This window comes from Oreochromis aureus, linkage group 5 (assembly GCF_013358895.1).
Source record: "Oreochromis aureus strain Israel breed Guangdong linkage group 5, ZZ_aureus, whole genome shotgun sequence".
NCBI lineage: Eukaryota > Metazoa > Chordata > Actinopteri > Cichliformes > Cichlidae > Oreochromis > Oreochromis aureus.
This window is the reverse complement of record NC_052946.1, coordinates 35,193,703-35,209,407: the sequence shown is the minus strand read 5'-3', so window position 1 is coordinate 35,209,407 and position 15,705 is coordinate 35,193,703. Positions and strand designations below refer to the sequence as shown.

General features: G+C 40.6%; 1 protein-coding gene across 1 annotated transcript; it reads left to right on the top strand.

Moving 5' to 3' along the window:
• Window positions 1-2,186: 2,186 nt before the first annotated feature.
• On the top strand, window positions 2,187-14,255 carry shisa4 (shisa family member 4). The gene is made up of 5 exons (XM_031740438.2): window positions 2,187-2,499; window positions 5,582-5,759; window positions 10,105-10,241; window positions 10,331-10,522; window positions 11,374-14,255. Exons 1-5 carry the CDS (start codon window positions 2,421-2,423, stop codon window positions 11,412-11,414), a joined length of 627 nt encoding a protein of 208 aa, XP_031596298.1. The 5' UTR covers window positions 2,187-2,420; the 3' UTR covers window positions 11,415-14,255.
• The last annotated feature ends 1,450 nt before the right edge of the window (window positions 14,256-15,705 follow it).

Sequence of the window (15,705 nt, the reverse complement as noted above, 5' to 3'; positions counted from 1 at the left end):
GCAGATCTGGAAGCCCAAGAGGGTAAAAAGAGAAAAGTAGTTCTAGTCAGAAAAGAGGCCAAAAGGTTGTGGATATAACGCCAATATGCAAACAGATTCTTTAAAAATGAGTTTCTTGCAGACTTGTTTCTATTTTAATAGAACTCATGACTAAATTTTCCAAGAAAATCCAAAGGATGTGATGTTTATGCTCACTCCTGAGGTCCTTACCCCAATGCACCTTTGTGAGCAACACAAGCTAATGTGGATTTAAAAATGGAATCTGCTAATTATGAATGTCAACATGCCAGACGGCTCAGACTCAAACACGAACTTCACACGAGGGCTAAAACCACAGGGGTAAACGAGGCTAAACAGGGGCTGCCAGGTGTATGGAATATGAAATATGGTATGGATAATATATGGAATGGTTGACATATTCCTCCATATTGTCACCCATGACATCAGTTATGACACAGTGAACAAGTTACAGATTTCACAGAGGTATTTACCTTTGCAAGCAAAGGATGTCTAAGAGTGAATATTTGTCTATGAAAAGAGGAATGTGCAGAAAAAAAGATTATACAAAAATTAGATTACACACAGTTTATAACACAGAGCAGTGAAAAAGTATTTGTCCCCTTCCTGATTTGTTATATTTTTGCATATTTGTCACACCTACTTGTTTCAGATCATCAAACAAATTTCAATATGAGACGAAGATAACCTGTGTAAATATAAAATGCAGTTTTAAAATAACCATTCCATTTATTAATGGGGAAAAAAGCTATCCAAACCAATCTGGCTCTATGTGAAAAAGTCATTTCCCCCCAAACCTAATAACCGCTTGTGCCACCCTTGGAACGGCAATCAAGCATTTAGGATAACTGGAAATGATTCTTTCACGTCACTGTGGAGGAATTTTGGTTCACTGTTCTTTGCAGAGGTGCTTTGATTCAGCCGTATTGGAGATTTTTCTAACATGAATGAACTGTTTAAGGTCACGCAAAAGCATCTATCCTCCTGGGAAGGCTCTCCACTGTTCCAAGTTTTTTCCATTTGTGCATAATGGGCCTTGCCGTGGTTCGCTGGAGTCCCAAACCCTTAGAAATGGCCTTTCAGCCCTTTCCAGACTGATACATGTCATTGAATTTGTTTCTCGTCAGTTCTTGACTTCCTTCAGATTGTACCATGATGTGTTTTTGAGATCTTTTAGCTTACTTCACTTTGTCAAACAGCTTCTGTTTAAACAAGAAGAGGGAATAACTTTTTTCACATAGGGCCAGCTGTGTTTGGATAACTTATTTCCCTTAATAAATGAAATCATAAATTAAAAACTTAATTTTGTATTTACTCAGATTATCTTTATCTATTTTTTTTTGAATGATCTGAAACATCTAAAAGTTTGTTAATATATAACACTACTTAGATGACTATAAAACACAAAAATGTCCATAACACACATTATCATTAAGAGTGTTTGGTGTGTGCAGAGTGGAGTGCTTCTCCTTCCAAATGTGTCATGTCTCCCAGCTTAACAGATTGCAGCAAAGCTACTAAGAAGGTCAAACAGGTGAGCGGAATCAGCTGTGTGGGCAGAGAGAGTATTTGAAAAGTTTTCCGTATCTCTATGTTATTTCCTTCCACTTAATGAAACTTCATACAAATGAGGTTCACAGTTGCATATTTTTACAGACAAAATAATGAACCCGGGCTTATATGGCTTAGTTAGGTGGTTTATTTTAATCTCCTATAAATAACAGGTTTTTCAAACATGTGGTCATTCCACGGTTTCAGGATATTTAGCCCAGTGTGACATTAAAGAAAGCAGTTTTTTCAGGTACTTGCTAAAATCCAGACAGCGCAGGCTGGGGGTAGGAAGACGCATTCAAGGCGGCGCGAAAACGCGAGCTCTTAACGAGACATCCAAAGCATTTAAAACGATGTTCACGTCAGTGATTATGCTTTTTGATATACTGCGCATCATGCTGATAAAGACCACTGTGCATAATGAGTACCTCTGATATGTTATTGCTCATAATTTTCCTTTTTTTTAAATGTGAAAGGCTTACTGTGTATTTGTGTTTTTGAGTAAAAAGATGTGTTTCCGTTCCGATGTCATTATGATATGTAATTATACTGGTGACGCGGTTTGGTTTTTGTTGTTGGCAACCTGTCGACGGCCGAGTGATGGGGTATAATTCTAACGTTTCAGTCAGTCCGTGAAGGCAGCACACCCCTCGTCCCGGGTGAGCGGCGTCACAGCAGCGCTGTGTCATTTCCACGGATAAATTACGGACTGTCAGAGCCGTCCCGTCCCCCGTGCTGTTCCCTAGCCTGGATAATGCGTGAGAACGACCGTTAGCACGCCTCTTTCTGCTCGTGCACACCGATGAGAACACCTGCTCTTTAAAATTACTCGGTTTAAAATCCAAACGGGAATGATCTTTCCGGGGGGAAATATGCCCCTCATCTCGGTGACTTTGGCGGTGCTCGCCGTCGTCCTCAGCACTTCTCAGGGTAAGATTGTGGCTTTACATCCAGGCCCCGCCGCTAGCTAACGGTAACGGTGTAACGGTTGATCCCTGCCTCGTTTTTTTCCTTTCCTTTTCCCCCCTTTCTTTTCTGCGGCACTGCTGCTTATTTATCCCGCACACCGAACCGCAGTCACCGTGATCTCATAGCGCTTTTGGCTGTTTACTTGTTAGCCCGGAGCCTCGGTGTTTATTTTAGGCCTAAATCACTGGAACTAAACGCTGTTCAGCGGACACGTTTAGCTCTCACTGGCTCCTTTATGACGGGAACTAGTCGTGCAGCAGTTCATCTATATATGAACTGAACTGTCGTTGCTCGTTAAATCTACTATAGTTAGCGGAGAACCGGGAGCTAGCTAGTTTTGACTCGTGCTTTACCGTTAAGATACCTGTTCAGGTGAAAATCTGATTTATCTTCATGTAACTCATGGCTTGTACTGCGCTAAGTGACTCTATGTACATACTGGAACAAAATTAGAAGTGTGTTAAAGCTTAATATATCAACAGAAATTAAAAAAAGCTTCATTTCATATTTAAAAATAAAAATTAATATGAAGTATTCATTAAAAAAAAAGCATTTATGATCTTTTAGTGGAGTCGGGCGACATGTCAGTTGGCTGATAATATACACGCTTTTTACATATAAGCAAGAGTTGTCCACATGTAGTCGATGCAAAGAGTCTTTTCCAAGTCTTTATATATTTTATATGCAGGAAATAACCTGGTATATCACTATTGTTATATATGGCGTCTAATATGTGGTGATACAAAGCAAAAAAATGTTTTCTCCAGAAGAACTGCTCAGACTAGAGTTTAAAGACAGTGCTGGAAGGCTAATAGGTAAAAAGTACTTTTTAATATAACTTTAAAAAAAAAAAAACCCTGTATGAATGCACAGATAATACCAGGCATATATACCAGGTATATATATCAAGATTTGAATAACTTTTGTGCTTCAGATCTGCATCAGCTGCTGCCTGGACTCTGTGTAGCATAGCAGATTCAATGTGTAGTATACATCACTGTGCACTTTATGATCTGGCTTCCTGGCCCTTTAGACAGCCTAAGGGGACTACAACATTGACATATTTTTATATATAAAGCTACAATGCTCCCTGCTTATCTGTGAAATCTCCCTATCCCTGCAAATAGCTGTTCTGATTTTCGCTGCTCTTCATGGCACCCAGGATTTCTGCAGAACCTGGTAGATCATGAAAAACTGTCAGATAAAGTCAGTGGTACAGTTTAAAGCACTGGTCAAATAAAGATGAAATATATGTGGTTTATTTTTCAGTCCCCAAGTTTGCATAATGTGTGACGTCACGGTGGCCACGTCTGTGTTTTATACAGTCTGTGACTCAAACTCGGGCTTAAATTTAAAAGTTTAAATGTTTATTGCTGTAATAATTGCCGTTTGTGGAATGAACTACACTGCATTGTACAGACCACACTGGTTTAAATGGCGTGGACTGATTAATATAATCAAATAAAACTCCTCCCAGTATGATGTGTTAAACTTGGGCTCATAAAGTTAAATTAAAACCTCTTTAAATGGTTTCAAATACAGAATATTGTAACAGAGGTAGGACTTACTGCACCACGGCTGCTTCTGTTACTCAGCAAGTTAAGCTGTGTCGCAGTTGGCCCAGTGGTGCTTTAGAGACAGGCCACAGCAGTGCAAGCATCTAAATGATACTGACAGCAAACAGTAATAGATTTCTTTTTTTAAAATTAAAGCTTGTATAAAGCTGGACAACTTGCATTGTCAGGGCTAACACTCAAAGGTCATGAACCAAATTTAGTGTCAGCTAGTTCAGGAGCCAAGTCTATACAAGTCTTGGCCCGATACTGTGGCGTAGACGGCCTTTGTGAAGTTTCCATCAGTTTAATGCACTCGGCTCAGTACGGAAAAGCAGCTCTCTCGGGCTAAATGTGTCATCTTATTTACATACGGGCTGCAGCTCGGGTTGGATGACCTAGCGTAATGTTTTTTTCTGTGTGGAAAACAAAATCACTAGTACTGTAGTAAAGTTATGGGTTTTTAAAAAATGTAAACACAGTTTTATTAAAATGCGTTTCATTTATTTAAGCGTAGCACACATCAGTTGTGTTGTAAAACTCTTGGTTTTGCAGTATGTGAACCAGTCGTGTGTAGTCAACCCCCCAAAAGCCAAATGTGAAGCAGAAAAACCCAGAGTGTGTCGGTTTTCTCCCAGGCTCCACATGAAAACTGATGGATAAAAAAGCAGTGAAGCCTTCACAAACACACTGTGACCTGTAATTTAGCGCTGCCTTAAATTATACGATGTGGAAAACATAATCATGCGTTCGTTTTTCAGCTTAATTAAGGGCTTATAATGTGTTTATTCTTTCAGGAGACGGCATGTGTTTCGAAGGTTTGTGTGAATCATCATTTTTTTGTAAGCCCGTAGACCGCGGAAAATAAACTGAGTTTTCTTTCATCCAGATTTTGTGGTGGCTGTGCGTGGATCTTCCTTAATAATGGCAAAAATTAAGGCCATTTTTGAGTTTTCACTCAAAAATGCCAAATATTTAATACGTACTTCATATTCAGATGCAGGACTTTGGTGCTTTACATCGTCTTTTAATAGAAGAGGTAACTGTCAGATTTACTGACAGTGAAAGTGATCTTTAGTTGCAGTCATTCAGGTCCCTTAAATCTCCTGGGTACCTTCCAGTACTGGAGCCCGAATCAGTTTTCAGCCTCTGCCACAGGGAACTGCTGAATAATGCATTGTGACTGTCTGGTCTGGAATAAGAAAAATGTAAGAAAGAAGTGCCAGGAAATGTTCAAAATACATATTTATGATTTGCTCGAGGCAACCCTGAGCTGGATCTGTAAATTAACAGTCAGGACTTTGATACAAACAAACAACGGCGTGTCAAAAAGGAGAGATAAAAAGGAAGATAATCACTTTAAAGAGCCATGTGAAGTAGCGTTTGCTGTTTTCCTCATGTCTCTGCTTCCTTCCATAGCCAGTTTTTTGATCACTTCCCCTGTTGTGTCATCCTCCCTTTCACTTTGTGTTGCTCTTGTTGTTTTGCAGTCAGTGGGAACGAGCAGTGTCTGTGGTACGTGGATAAAAATGGCACCTGGCACAACGGCTTCGACTGCCCTCTCATCACGTTCTGCTGTGGGAACTGCAACCGACGCTACTGCTGCCTGGACGCCTTCAAGATGATCACGGAGAGAGAGCAGAAGCGCTGCATGCTCTTCCAGTTCAGGTGGGTGTAGACGCAGCAGCAGGGGCTTCAGTTTTATTACTTATTTATTCATTTACTTGACATCAAGCGTCACGGTTTGTGTTCTCGAGTCAAGGCAATCACTGCAGGAGCTTTTTATCCCCTCGAAGCATGCACGTTGCTTTTTAGGAGGAAATTCTCACAGAAAACTATGACTTTCTAGACAGCTGATGGTTTTCCACAAAGCTCCGACTTACATTCCAGACCATAAGCATCGATGCTCAGTTTCTGGGCAACTCTCAGAAAGTCTCTGAAACGTCATTATTTCCAAATAATTTGTGACACTTTGCAAATCATCCTTTCTCAGTTTATTTAACAGATCTTTAGCTTTAGTGAAAGCCTATAAAATGTTGAAAGTGAGAAATGGTATTACTGAAAGGATTGGGATGGGGCCTTTAAAGACTAAAGGTTGTGTAAAGCCACAAAAAACAGCTAATGGATCGATCAAAGTTTAGGATAATTAGCAATGGACTGTTATCCTAGAAATCTCCAAAAGTTGAATCTGTTCATCTGGACGTAGCGTTTTGTGGGAGAAACGTTTCGTCACTCATCCAAGTGACTTCTTCAGTCTTGGATGACTTCTTCGAGACTGAAGAAGTCACTTGGATGAGTGACGAAACGTTTCTCCCACAAAACGCTACGTCCAGATGAACAGATTCAACTTTTGGAGATTTACTTTCCTGGATGATTGAGAATGCATCAAGACGTTATCCTAGAAAAGCTGAAACTTTACACATTTTTAAATGTATATCCATCCATTTTCTTAGATGCTTATCAAACTCAGGGTTATAGTGGGGGCTGAAGCTGATAGCTGCTGACATAGGGTGAAAGTCAGTGTGCACCATCAGAGGCTAACGGGTTAAATCTATGCTGTAGGTACATTGTAACCACAAACTCCTCTGAAATCCCACTTTGTAACCTACGCTGTGCACCTCTCTGGAAATGTAACAGCCCACAGTGATTGTGATTGGCCGGTTCTGTACTGTCAATTCCTCCTGTGCATTTCTGGCTAATTCTTCACTGCAGTTTTTGAATGCGAATCGTCACATTGGTATAAGGAATACAGGGAGTGCAGAATTATTAGGCAAATGAGTATTTTGTCCACATCATCCTCTTCATGCATGTTGTCTTACTCCAAGCTGTATAGGCTCGAAAGCCTACTACCAATTAAGCATATTAGGTGATGTGCATCTCTGTAATGAGAAGGGGTGTGGTCTAATGACATCAACACCCTATATCAGGTGTGCATAATTATTAGGCAACTTCCTTTCCTTTGGCAAAATGGGTCAAAAGAAGGACTTGACAGGCTCAGAAAAGTCAAAAATAGTGAGATATCTTGCAGAGGGATGCAGCAGTCTTAAAATTGCAAAGCTTCTGAAGCGTGATCGTCGAACAATCAAGCGTTTCATTCAAAATAGTCAACAGGGTCGCAAGAAGCGTGTGGAAAAACCAAGGCGCAAAATAACTGCCCATGAACTGAGAAAAGTCAAGCGTGCAGCTGCCAAGATGCCACTTGCCACCAGTTTGGCCATATTTCAGAGCTGCAACATCACTGGAGTGCCCAAAAGCACAAGGTGTGCAATACTCAGAGAGATGGCCGAGGTAAGAAAGGCTGAAAGACGACCACCACTGAACAAGACACACAAGCTGAAACGTCAAGACTGGGCCAAGAAATATCTCAAGACTGATTTTTCTAAGGTTTTATGGACTGATGAAATGAGAGTGAGTCTTGATGGGCCAGATGGATGGGCCCGTGGCTGGACTGGTAAAGGGCAGAGAGCTCCAGTCCGACTCAGACGCCAGCAAGGTGGAGGTGGAGTACTGGTTTGGGCTGGTATCATCAAAGATGAGCTTGTGGGGCCTTTTCGGGTTGAGGATGGAGTCAAGCTCAACTCCCAGTCCTACTGCCAGTTTCTGGAAGACACCTTCTTCAAGCAGTGGTACAGGAAGAAGTCTGCATCCTTCAAGAAAAACATGATTTTCATGCAGGACAATGCTCCATCACACGCGTCCAAGTACTCCACAGCGTGGCTGGCAAGAAAGGGTATAAAAAGAAGAAAAACTAATGACATGGCCTCCTTGTTCACCTGATCTGAACCCCATTGAGAACCTGTGGTCCATCATCAAATGTGAGATTTACAAGGAGGGAAAACAGTACACCTCTCTGAACAGTGTCTGGGAGGCTGTGGTTGCTGCTGCACGCAATGTTGATGGTGAACAGATCAAAACACTGACAGAATCCATGGATGGCAGGCTTTTGAGTGTCCTTGCAAAGAAAGGTGGCTATATTGGTCGCTGATTTGTTTTTGTTTTGTTTCTGAATGTCAGAAATGTAAATTTGTGAATGTGGAGATGTTATATTGGTTTCACTGGTAAAAATAAATAATTGAAATGGGTATATATTTGTTTTGTTAAGTTGCCTAATAATTATGCACAGTAATAGTCACCTGCACACACAGATATCCCCTAAAATAGCTAAAACTAAAAACAAACTAAAAACTACTTCCAAAAACATTCAGCTTTGATATTAATGAGTTTTTTGGGTTCATTGAGAACATGGTTGTTGTTCAATAATAAAATTATCCCTCAAAAATACAACTTGCCTAATAATTCTGCACTCCCTGTAATAATCATAGCCAGAATATAAGGATTCACAGATGTCAGGAAATTCCTGGAGGTAGATTGCTGAAACTGTCAGAATGAAGTTGAAGAAATCTACACAGAAGTGGAAAAACTTGAGGGACAAATACTTTCAACTCTGGAGGGAACGAAAAACTGACCTCAGCCAAGAGAGGAAACCCAGGACAGCAAAAAAAACCCTGACAATTTATTTGTTTATGTCGTCGCTGGCACTGCATATTAAACACTGTGACACGGCCACAAGGTAATCAACACATAAAACACCACGCAAATGCACGAGGGCTGGTCATGGCGTCGGCCACTTATGTGGATTACATCATAGTGAGAGACAGACAGCCACACAGTGTCACACCTATAGGCTGATTTAAACCTACAAATTAACCTAACATATCTTTGGACTTGCAGAGTACTCTGAGAACACACAGGAACGGGGAAAACATAGTAGAGGAAGCGTCTACTTATACGCTCTCATGGCACTGTATACAAAAGGATATTGAAAATGGATGTTAGCTGTAGATTCATAACTAAAGCCAAATGATAACACTTGTTAAAGATGGTAAAATGTATGTCTAGGTCTGTGAAGGTTCTCAGTCATCCAGGTCATCGTACTCTAAGGAGCTTGGAAAAAAAAAAAAGCGTCTGGACTCCTTTAAGTGGCTTGAAGACGTTTCACCTCTCATCCGAGAAGCTTCTTCAGTTCTAGGGTCAAATGGTACTGGGACTCTCCATCATTTGACCCTAGAACTGAAGAAGCTTCTCGGATGAGAGGTGAAACATCTTCAAGCCACTTAAAGGAGTCCAGATGCTTTTCTTTCCAAGCTCCTTAGACTGTAGGACATAATAATTGTAAAACATGTCTCCTGTGTGTTGCAGTGAAATGGAGTAAAATCATTACTCCTTAACTCTACTTAGTAACTTATTTGGAGCATTTAGCTGCCTCCCCTGGATTTCAATCAGGAAGTAGAAAGTGTAGTTTAGGAAAAAAATTAACAAGTAGACCTTTGAGTTTGTTTTTCACACAAACCATTAACAGAGTCAAGAATGGTCAAGTGAAGGTCCTGCCACAAACACGAAAGGACAAATGGATTAGACTTTGGTGTACAAATGTCACTGCGTCCCCTCTTGTTGTGTTATGTTGGGACTCAGGTTATGAAGATGCATAGACTTGTTCGCTTGGCTATAATATCTGGTCAGTGGTGGCTCAGCTTTCTGTGAGTCTCCTGTGATGAAAGAAATTATTTAGCTGGGAAAAATACTGATGCTAGTCTAAGCATGTTTGTATCTGAGGCAGCGGCATGACAGTTTTTCTCCACAGCATTTTAAACCATCCAGCACTGTTCAGCACCCAGCGGATAACTTGCGGCTTATTGAGCCTGGTGGGAGATCAGATCAGTGGGCAGCGGAGGCTAAGATAAAATGGAGGGCTTTGTTGCTTCTCTGAGATCATGAGGTGGTGGAATCTGGTCGAGACAGAGAGGTGGAGAGTTTAAGGCATTTGCTGGGATGCGACGTCGGGGTCAGTCTTCGCTAAATCGAAAGCTTCACATCACAGCCACCTTTGCTTTAATTCCCTCCAGAGTGAGTCATAATTAGCAGCACAGAGGGGGAGGAACAACATGAGGCTGAATGATCAAAGGAAGAAAGGGAATGCTTTTTAACTTACTTCCTCCACTCTTCTTCTCCTCAGCCCCACCACTTTAGCTGGCATTGCGTCTTCCATCCTCCTCTTTGTGGCCATCATTGCGACCATGGTCTGCTGCTTCATGTGTTCCTGCTGTTACCTTTACCAGAGAAGGCAGCAGAGGGGCAGGACACCTTATGATGGTGAGACCTCTCGTTGTCATGTCGATGATGCAGACGACCATGAAGTATGGATTTTCCTTTGTAACTGTGCGATCTTTTTCAACCCACAGCTCAGCAGATCCCCATGGCCAGCTACCCGGTTGAGCCCATGTACGATGCTTATGGTAAACCAATTTGCCCCTCAGAGTATCCACCCGTTGGATACCCTATGGCACCCCAATATCCTGGCATGCCTCCACAGTACCCGGTGATGCAGCCAGGACCGTACGTACCACGCCCGGTGGATCCTGCATACAGTCAGGGTAAGACCTGCATAACTTCCCTCAGAGTGAGCTCACATGGCTGCAGGGTTTCCTGGTCATGTCAGTGTATGTCAAATCACAATCAAGAACAAAAACTGCTTTTGCATGTAAAGCAACAAATGACGCGCCAACTTACTGTATAAGTGGTTCTTTGGGTGATCACCTGATCTCTCCGTAATGTTTTTTTAACTTAAATATTAGAGACTTTAGTGCAGTTCACCCCAGCATGTGTTGAATTTTGTTCTGTCCAATGGTTGGACATTGTCCTCTCTGATTAGGAACATTGTCCTCTGTCAGAGGAGAACTGTATAGTGTCTTCACTAGTTTCACATTTGTAGCACATCTCTTTGCTACTTTAACAACATTGTGTCATATTTTAATAATGAATCTTACTAAATTTGGGGACTTTTCCCCTAATGCTCCCAGCCGATTAAAACTTTCACTAATCCTTTGAACGGATTGGGACAATTTTCCAGCTGACTTGTGTTTAATCACATTTTTTTTTATTTTTTACCTCTATTCTCCAGCAACTGTTCCCATAAACTGTCAAATTTAGCACGGACGTTTTTTGTGCCCTCAGTATGAATTTTTATAACTTTGTTTTCATCCAGCTTCATTAAATCACCAAATACAGAAATATCAGTGACATTTAAAACTCTCTCTCACTCTTACCCTGTCACTATTTTGGTTTTCCAGCCATGTGTATTCTGTGTAGTTGTAGTCTGTTTCATGAACGTGTCTAGCTCGGAGCTAAAATACCGGTATAATCTGGGCACAAACTTCAAGACTTTCAGTGAAGCGCTGACTGTGTGTGTGCATGTGTGTGTCTTCTTTTTCTACTTGTTTTTCAGCCCCACCACCGTACTCTCCACCTCAGTATCCTGGTCACTGATGGGCTCCTCTTCACGCACACAGCGGGACACTACTGCAGCTGAGAGAAGGGACTGTTTCAAAAGAAGGCAGCAGCACTTTCTCCCTCTCACACACACACACACACACACACACACACACACACACACACACGCACACACGCAGATGCAGTTAAGCACACAGTCACACGCTAAAATAACCGCTACAGCTCGATTAGCAGTGGGTTGCCTGTGAAAGAAAACAGGAGGCACTTTAAGTTCTGTTTTAGTTGTTTAGTTGCAGCGTCGTCCTACTTTTCCACAGTATTAATGTAAATCAAAGTCTGTCCTGCAATCTGACGCCTGACTCCTCTGGGCAGGCGTCACATGATCCTGAAAGCGAGGCGGCTTCTGCGTCTTCTGCGTCTTGGCGCTGTTTCACCAGCCTCGTGATCTGAAACACTCACCTCAGTGACAGGGTGTCGCCAAAAGAGCGTGCTTGTTACCTTCTAGAAAAACATGCTGTCGATCTTTATTTGGTAAAAGGAAAAACATGTTTTACCTCCTCCCCCTTGTTAAGTTTGAATAAATTGATAACTGCCTGTGGTTACATTCCAGGTAATCTCTGCCACTGATCCACTTTCACCAGTTATCATAGCATCACGTGCTTCTTCTTTGTCTTTGATGTTTCTAACTAAGCAAAAAAATAAACTGGAAAAAAGGGATCCACGTTTGATTGCAAAAGTGATGTTTGGATCTGAGGCAGGTGGCTTTATAGATCTAAATGGTTCTCCCAGTTCTTTGTAAGAAGCCCTTTGTCACCTGTTGGTTTAAACTTTGTCTCGTATTTCTAATATCTGACACGAGTAATTACTTTGAAGTAGTTTATTAGTGGCACCCTTCTTTACGATCTCGACATCAGCATGCTTCCCGGTCAAAGATATCTGTCCGCTTCTGCTTCTTTTCTGGTTTTAAATAAATTAGAAATTAGTCTTGATTAATTCCATAGTGACGGGTAGGGTGTTTCACAGTGAAATCCGTGTTAACGTCTATTCTTTCTAACATATCAGGACAGGGGAGTTGCAGGTCACGCTGCTTGATTAAAATAAAATATCCCGCCTTACAGTAACTAACCATGGGGAAAAAAGAGATTAACTATTTAAATAAATATTTTGTAAATCTGTTCTTCAACTAAATATTTTATGATATTGTAACAAGTTATTTTAAAACCGTGTATTTTTATTGTACCATGAGATATGACGTTTGGCATCTTTCCATTTACTATTTATTACTATTTAAGTTACCTTTAACTGTGAATGGGTTCTCACCTTCTGGACTACGCTACGAAGCCAAAAACGACTACTGCTGAAAGATCACCTCTCTTTAAAGGACTCGTTTGACATTTTGGAGAAGGTGTTTGCTTTCTTGTTGACGGGTGCACATTTTGGTTTTTTTTGCTTTTTCCCCCTTTATTGGCACATTTGATAAATTGGCACCAAAATATAGTTATTGTCTATAATCCTCTGCTTAAAAACAAAACAAAAATGCTACATTGAATCAGCAAAAATGATGAAGTTAGCAGTAACATTTACTGTAGTTGTATTAATTTTGTGCAGCATAAATACATGCAAAAATAATTAAACCTAAAAGTCTTTATTAAAAAGACTTTTTGGCTTCCTTAACACGGGTGTTGCAGCTCATAATGTTTTGCTCATCTTAACTGCTTCCTGGATACGTCAGTTTATTTGAACAAACTTGTACCCTGATTATGTTTTGTATTAAAGATGTGAAACAGTTCCCATCAAACTGCAAAAAAAATGTAGGAAAATGTACATTTATCTTGAAATTTCGAGGCCTTGAAGTAGCAAAAAGAGGTTGAGCTGTTGGGAAATGCACTTATGTGGTACCCACCACACTCTGCTATCAGGTCAGCCCCTTTCTGCACATGTGTGGTTAATTATAGGAGAAGCAAGTGGCCGATAGCCTACCTCAGCATCAGACTAGAAGCAGGGTAAAGGTCTTTGTTTAAAAAAGAAACTTCCTACCAAAACTTAAAAAAAATCTGAATTCTAGCGCAGGGTGTTGCACAGAATAAACATATGTTAATAAGTGTCAGGCACTGTTTCTAGGCATTGAGATTCGATTCTGGGGGAGGTGAAGTCTGTTTTCCTCTGTCAGCGTGAATTTCTCCTGATCATAACTTCAGCATGTTCCCATCTGTAACCCCAGCCGGTCGTCCTCTAGCCGTCCACCTGCCTGGCTCCTGGCTCTAACAGTCTTCTCATCTGGCTTTAAGTCGGCAAGAAAGCAGATGGTGGATTTCCCAAAATGTCAAACTGTCCTTTTCAATTTGTCCTTGCAGGTTTGGGCTCCAGTGAGGTCAGGGCCCATAACCTGTAATCTCCTTTAGCTTCGAGGGCATCCCTGATCCTTCTTTAAAAGGTTCGAATTGAAAAACACGATTCCTCCTAATAGGTGATCCCTGGATTGTCTTTTCAGGTGTAGTGTATTAAGCAGCTCAAACATAATGTTAACACCTGAGAGCTAATATTACTGTCACAGCTAGTCTGCAGCATAAATTACTCACTCCGATGCCGACGTCCACGTGTACAGATTTGTCGAGCCTTTGTAAAGCACAAGGAAGACGCTGGGATTTTCTTTGTAAAGATGCTTTCATAAGTAGTTTGATATAACATCAATGATGTTTCTGTTCATTTGTGCTTCTAAACCAACCAACTCCATGAGTGTGTTTTAATGACTTACATCAGGTTCAGAGTCTAGGTATGGCTTCATGTCTGTCGTCATATGGATGGTATGACACTGTAAAATAAAGTGACTGGAAAATGTTTATTTCTTTTAACATAAAATTTAACTTTGGAATGTAACAAACTGCTGTCTGTGTGTCTTTCTCAGTTTAAAGAAAGAAGTGTGATTTTTATCTATAACACTGGCCACTAGATGTCTACATTCACCCCCAAAACAGCTTAAATGTGGTGTTTAAAAGTGTTTTATATATTAACAGGGAACTTACACACTGGATGAGTTCATACCAGCAATACTGTTTGACTGAAAATACAATCATAATTCTAAAAAACATTATTTAATTAGTTTTTATTATAGCTTTATTATTAAAGTTACCCTCCTTTTTAAGTGTTTTTTTTTTAAATATATGTACTTATTTTGCCTGTAAATATTTGCATATAAATATTGGGAGGAAAGAAATGAGAAAACAATGTAGGATCACAGGATTACTCACTGAAAGGCTGAAGCTGCAGCTTTTGAGATAACACATAAGTTATGTCAAGTAATAATGATTAAAAAAATATTTCTACTTTAAAAAATGCTTAGATATTCTCTGAATTAAACAGTTTCATTATTGTCCATTCAGTTATTAATTGCCTTTAGTTTAAATAAATTCTTCTCTAATAAAAATGACTTTTTTTCACATAACTTTGTTTTTGAAGTTTTTAAGATATGACTTAGTTAATACAAAGTAAAACAAAATAAGCTGAAGTAAAGTAGACATGATCAAGACGACCTGCTGAGGTTCAAATTAAGCATCAGAATGAGGAAGAAAAGGGATTTAAGTAACTTTGAATGTGGCACGGATGTTGGTGCCAGACGGGCTGGTATGAGTAGTTCAGAAAATGCTGACCAGCTGAGATTTTCCCACACAACCATCTCTACTGTTTACAGAGAGTGGTCCAAAAAAGAGAAAATATCCAGTGAGCAGCAGTTCTCTGGGGTGAAAATCTCTGGTTGATGCCAGAGGTCAGAGAATGACCAGACTACGTCAGGGTGATAGGAAGGCGACAGTAACTCAAATTTGTAGAATATTAGAAAAATGTGCCTTGATTTCTGTTGTCAGATTCAGATGGTCGGTCAGAATTTGGTAAAAACATCATCAAAGAATGGATCCACCCTGCCCTGCATCGGCAGTTCACCCTGGCCGTGGTGTAATAGTGTTAGGGGGTAATTTCTTGGCACATTTTGGACCCCTTTGTACCAACTTTGTGTCTTTTAAACACCACGGCTTACCCGAGTATTGTTGCTGACCACATTCATCCCTTTATGATAACAGTGTACTTGTCTTCTGATGGCCACTTCCAGCAGGATAATGCACCATGTGAAAAAGTCTCATCTCAAACTGGTGTCATGATCTTGACAGTGAGTCCATTGTACTCAAATGGCCTCCACAGTCACCAGATCTCAGTTCAATAAAGCACTCTTGGGATGCGGTGTAACAAAAGATTCACATCATGGATGTGCAACCAAGAGATCTGCAGCAGCTGTGTGATGCCTTCACGTCAATATGGACCAAAATCTCAGAGGCAT